The sequence below is a fragment of the Empidonax traillii genome, unplaced genomic scaffold, assembly GCF_003031625.1.
Source record: "Empidonax traillii isolate 1590-97213 ecotype Southwest subspecies unplaced genomic scaffold, ASM303162v1 scaffold882:size376633, whole genome shotgun sequence".
NCBI classification, from domain to species: Eukaryota; Metazoa; Chordata; class Aves; order Passeriformes; family Tyrannidae; genus Empidonax; species Empidonax traillii.
In genome coordinates this window covers 95,937-101,172 of record NW_020956075.1, presented here as the reverse complement: position 1 = coordinate 101,172, position 5,236 = coordinate 95,937, and the positions used below count along the sequence as shown (strand labels likewise).

General features: G+C 50.0%; 1 protein-coding gene across 1 annotated transcript in view; it reads left to right on the top strand.

Moving 5' to 3' along the window:
• The first annotated feature begins 885 nt into the window (after positions 1–885).
• Positions 886–5,236, top strand: part of LOC114067212 (histamine H2 receptor-like) — a 10,623-nt gene continuing 6,272 nt past the window's right edge. Inside the window, exons 1-2 of the mRNA XM_027902500.1 lie at positions 886–916; positions 1,603–1,893. Coding sequence (XP_027758301.1) covers positions 1,695–1,893 — 199 coding nt within the window. The 5' untranslated portion in view covers positions 886–916; positions 1,603–1,694. The remainder of the gene's footprint in view (positions 917–1,602; positions 1,894–5,236) is intronic.

Here is a 5,236-nt window from a genome sequence, read left to right as displayed (position 1 = left end):
TTTTTTCACCAATCCTACTCAAGAGACTTCCAGACTCTTTGAGAAAACTCTCCAACGACGTTTTTGGTTATATGTGAAGCCACAGTCCAAAACCCCTGTAATTGTATTTGGAAAACAGGTGGGAAAGGAAAGGAACTTACTGCTGACAGCAAGCAAGTGTGAGGAGGTGATGCGTTTGGATGTGATTTAGGGGGTTGTTTTAGAACAGGGGTTATGGATGAGATTTACACCCAAGCACTCAAAGAAGGAGATTTTCACACCTTTTCTTACCGAGTTCATTTTCTGCCAGCTCATTAAGTTGAGTCAGCTCCCCGAGGAGCCCGAGAGGTGTCAGTCACTCCCTCAAGCCCAGACCTGCAGCTGGGAAGAGGACTGCTTTGCAGGCAGCCAATTTAGCCAGGTTTGGCCCAGGGACATGCCTAAACAACCCCCTGCCCAACTCCCAGCTGCTCCAAAACCCAATTCCCACCATCCCATCTCTCCGAGTCTGACCCAACCTCCCTGGCAAGGTAGGGAGGGACTGGGCAGCTGACATGTCACCAGCGCTGATGCCACAGGTTCCCCTTCCAGCCTGTGTTTTTTTGATGTTTTGGTTCATGAACAGAACACCCTATTTAGCAACAGAGGAGACAACGCTATAAACGCCACTTATTTTTGTTATTATTTTCATGCATCAGATCGCCATGCCACTGCAGCTGCGGCGGGGCGGGGGGAGTGGGAAGGACTGGTTTGAAGGCAGGGAACAAAAAAAAAAAAAAAAAAAAAAAAAAAAAAAAAAAAAAAAAAAAAAGCACGGTTTCCACGGGGAGCCCCGGCTCCCGGAGGGATGAAACAGCTCCCGGCTGGGAGCGGGGAGGAACGGGGAGGAGCGGGGCGGGGCAGAGGAACGAGAGGGGCTGCTTCCACTGCTCCCTCGGTAAGTGCTGCCGCCGGCATCCTCATCCCCATCCCCGGGCAGACCCTGAGACCCTTTCCACGGGCAGGGCTCCCCGTAGGCTGTACTGTCGCCTCTCGCCGCTCCGGGTGGGATAGGGAATCCCTTTAGCAGGCTTCCCCCAGGCAGATCCTATGCCCCCTGCCCAAAGGGCAAACACGCCCAGATAGTGTCTCCCAATCTGGGCAGGGCTTCCCCCGCTCCTTTCCCCACCCCCGACACAGACCCCGGGATGATTCCCCCCGCCCCGGGCTGATGCAGGGGCAGATGTGCTCTCCAGCATCCTCGAGGATCCTACCGGTGGCCGAGGGCTTTGCTTCCCGGAGGGTTGGCGCTCTTACCGCTCGAGTTTTGGAATTTTTTTGCCCCCAAGGGGTTGGTTTTGGCACCCCGGGGCTCGGGATTTGCACCCCAGGTTTTGGTGTTTTTGCTCTCAGGGGTTGGGGCTCTGGCCCCCCCAGGGCTTGACAGTTTTGCAGCCCAGGGACTGTGTTTTTTTGCACCCAGAGGGTGAGGCTTTTTCCTCCCCAGGGGCTGGGGTTTGGCACCCCGACTCGGTCGCTCCCCTAACACCAAAGGGCACCCCCACGTTTGCAGCGCGGGTTTAACTTTGCCTTGAGTTTTACTGCCGTGGTTACGCTCCAGTCTCTCCTCTCTCCTCGGAGCAGTGGTTGCGACAGACTTGCTCTGTTTGTGGAAAGAGTGCCCGTCTGCCAGGGGGCGATTCCAAACCGCTGTGCCGGCTCTGGATGCGGGTTCCATGCCCTGCGTTGGGGCAGGATCCGCCAGCCCCGCCCTCAGCCGGGCTGGGAGCAGCTCCGTGGGGAGGGATCCGGGAGCCCTGCGAGCTGCTCTGAGCCCTTCGTACCCTGCTGATGAGCAACATCCACGCTCCGGGCTCAGGGATACTGCCCAGCTGCTTCAAGCCGGCCGGCTGCGTTCAGCTGTCAGCTTTGAAGGTAAGGATATTGTGCTTTGCCGGGTTTCCAGCCCCGGGGCTGCCAGAGAGGCCGTAGGAGTTGTTCTGTGCCGATTCCACATCTTTAAATGTGGGGGAAGAAACTGTTCGTGCCCTGAGAAATGCTGCCCTTCAGACGGGAAAGTTGGATAGAGAGGGGCAGAAGGAAAGTCAGGGGCTCAGTTGCTGCGTGGCCTCCTTGAATGCAGATTGTACAGGTGGAAGCATCCCCAGGGATGTTCCTGCTCCTTTATCACCACACACAGCCTTGCACAGTAAAGCACTGTTTAACAAATTACTGAGCTGATGCAGTTTCAGTCTCGAGGAGGAAGAGGAGGGAATTATGTTTGAGGTCCTGGGGTAGGTGTGATTTTCGAACCTGCTGCCATACGTTGGTTCATTCTAGGTTTAGCAGAGGAGCAGAGTCTGACAGCAAATACATTCCCAGTAATATATTTCCACTTTTCAACATTCCTGATTTTAAAGTGCAGTCAGCCTTGAGATTGCAGAGCTTGTTTCTTTTTATTCCTCCCTTGCTGTCAAAATATACCTTTTACTGATGAAATTAACCTTTTGCTTGGGATTTTTCTGCTGAATAAATTAGGTCAAACTTTCTGGATATTAAAGGGAAACTGAAATGATGGGGTTGCTTTTCTCGGGCAACCTCAGAGCAGAATCTAGCCCATGAGTTTTTTTTTGAAGGGAAGTAAAACTATAATGTCCAGATAAAAACAATGCAAACCCTGAGACATCTGAGATCCCCAGGAAACCTGGGATGATCCCACATCATGGTACAACTGGGAATTTATCCTACTGGTTTAAGAGGGCTCCTTACAGAAAAGACTGAAAGACTGATGTTGTAGAAAGACTCTGGGGTATATCAGCAGCACAACCCCTTGGGCTGCTGCAGCTCATGGGAGAATTTCAAAGCTGCAATGTTTTAAGCTGTGGAAGTACATCCCTGGGAAGGATGGCACATCCTGCTTTGTCCCAGCAATTTCCACAGAGATGTGAGGATTGTTTCATCCCCCACTTTCCTGTATTAACAATTCTCCAGGTGGAGAAGCAGCACTTCTCAGTAAACAGGGACTGTAAGTGAGCTTTCAGGGCACCTCTGCCTGGAGATCCTTGAAGAGGAATCGGGAGCAGCAAGACCCTGTTGTCTACACTCTAAATGAGAGTTCAGGGTCCAGGCCTGAAGTTTCAAGCATCCATCACCCCTTCCTTTTGCCATCAGAGAAGTCATGGATGACAAATAAGGACAGCCGTATTTCCAGTCCTCAGACTGTCTTTTGTGTTGACCAAAGAATAGTAAGACAAGGAAGTATTTCCCTAATGTTTTTTGAGTGTGGGGACATCTGTCTCCTGGTTTTGTTCATCATGGGGTCATACTCCTGGATATATCCTGCATTAAGGAACCTCCTGTGAGTTTTTCACTCGAGAAGACCTTTTAACCCAGGCTGGTGGCTAAGATGGCACTCCAGGAGCACAGGGCTCTTGCGAAGAGGAACTCTAATAACCGTGTCTAATTCTACTTAAAGTCTGAGAGTGGTGTGTATTTACAGAACAGTAGCAGGGCAGTGTTCTGTAAGTAACGATCTGCTTTAATTAGAGTTGTACTAACACTGATACAGACTTAATGACTGTCTGGGAACAGTTGTTGTTTGCAGGAAAAGGAAGATGTCGCTTTGAAACCTTCTTGTTTCAGAGTTACATCTAAAAAAAACCCAAATAATTAATCCAGACTTCTCCTCTATCATTCTCATCTATCCACGGCCACAGACCAAAAATCTGACACTGATTTTTAAAAACCTTAAGACCTGGTGTTTTACACGTGAATGTCAGATTGTAAGGTTTTAAACCATAGGGTTTTTGTCCAACCTGATTTTTGCTGTTCATGTCTTAGAAGTCCCATGGTCTTCTGGGAGAATTTGGGGCTGACTGGGTGGTGTAGACTGGTTAGGGGTCATCTTGAGGTGGGAATCAGAGGGCTGTTTCCAGACCTTGCAGAGGTCCCAGAGGTGTGAGGACACCAGCATCTCCTGGCAGATATGAGAGATGAGCTGGGAGATGGGCACGGAGCGTGGAATGGCCCTTGCAGTGGCAGGTTCTGGAGCTTGGCTGGCTGTGTGGCCACGGGTTGTCTCCATGTGGTTTTCCCAGCTGGCAGTCACTGTGCTGTCTGTGCAGACCGTGCAGGGGGGAGAATGGGCTGAACGGTTTTCCTGCCAGGAAGTGTGGCTGCATTGAAATCCAACTGTTCTGCAGGAGCTCATCCAGCCTGGTGACATCCTCAGTGGGGCTGTTACAAAGAGTAGAGCAGATTATCCCATTTCCTGTCAGTAACAGAAGAGCTGGAGACAGGGTGCTTTATTTTATTTTTATGGGGTGTTACCAGAATGTGAAACGTCGTCCAAGGAACATTTTCATTAAGACTGATGTACTTAAGACACCCTGCAGACTTCTAGCAGTGCTGGCTCAGGGGTGTTAACACAAGGATGATGTCCAAAAAACATCCCTGTTCATCCCAGCTTGGCTGAGTAGAGGCTTTCTTTCTTAACTTCTTAGTTATTTCTAGAGAGCTTTAGTTATTTCTTGATTTTTTTATTTTCTTTTTTTGCTTGAAAAAAAGGAAACCACTACATCCAGCAAATAAATAGAAGTTAAGGAAGGGAGCTGAGGATTTTGAAGGGTGAGTGGGGTGCATGTAATGCATGATTACATCCAAGGGCAAGGTCAGTACTGCTGTTAGAAAAAGCAGCCCAGCTTCACAGTCACAAAGGAGTGCCTGGAAGAAGTCAGCAGGTAGGAGTTTTTGAGGTTTGGTCCGTCCCAGAGGCTCAGAAGAGCAGGAGGGATGGACAGGAATCCTCCATTGCTTCTGTACGAGGAATGAGCAAATTGTCAGAGGCCCCTCAGCCTGACTAAGAGAAGAGGGGGCTGGGGGATGTGACAGAGGTTAAAGAGCCCACCAGAGCCATGGAGAGAGTGGATGGGGATTGTTTGCATGATGTGACTTCCAAGGACCAGAGGGCACTGAATGAAACTGGCTGGTGACAGGCTCAGAACAAGCAAAAAGAGGTGTTTCTTTGCACAGTGCATAGCTGAGCTGTGGGAGGTGTTGCTATGGGAGGCCATGGATGTTAAAACTTGCTGGGCCAAAGGGGAAGCAGGACAACTTCATGATTTAGGAAGTTCTCAAAACCATCTTTAGAGGTAATTCTGGATCATAGGCTGCTGGAAGGAAACACAGATACTGGGGATGTTTTGCTGCATGCTACCTTGTTCTTACCATGCTCCTAAGGCAGAGTTTGGCCACTGTGAGATGAGACATGTAGGACTAC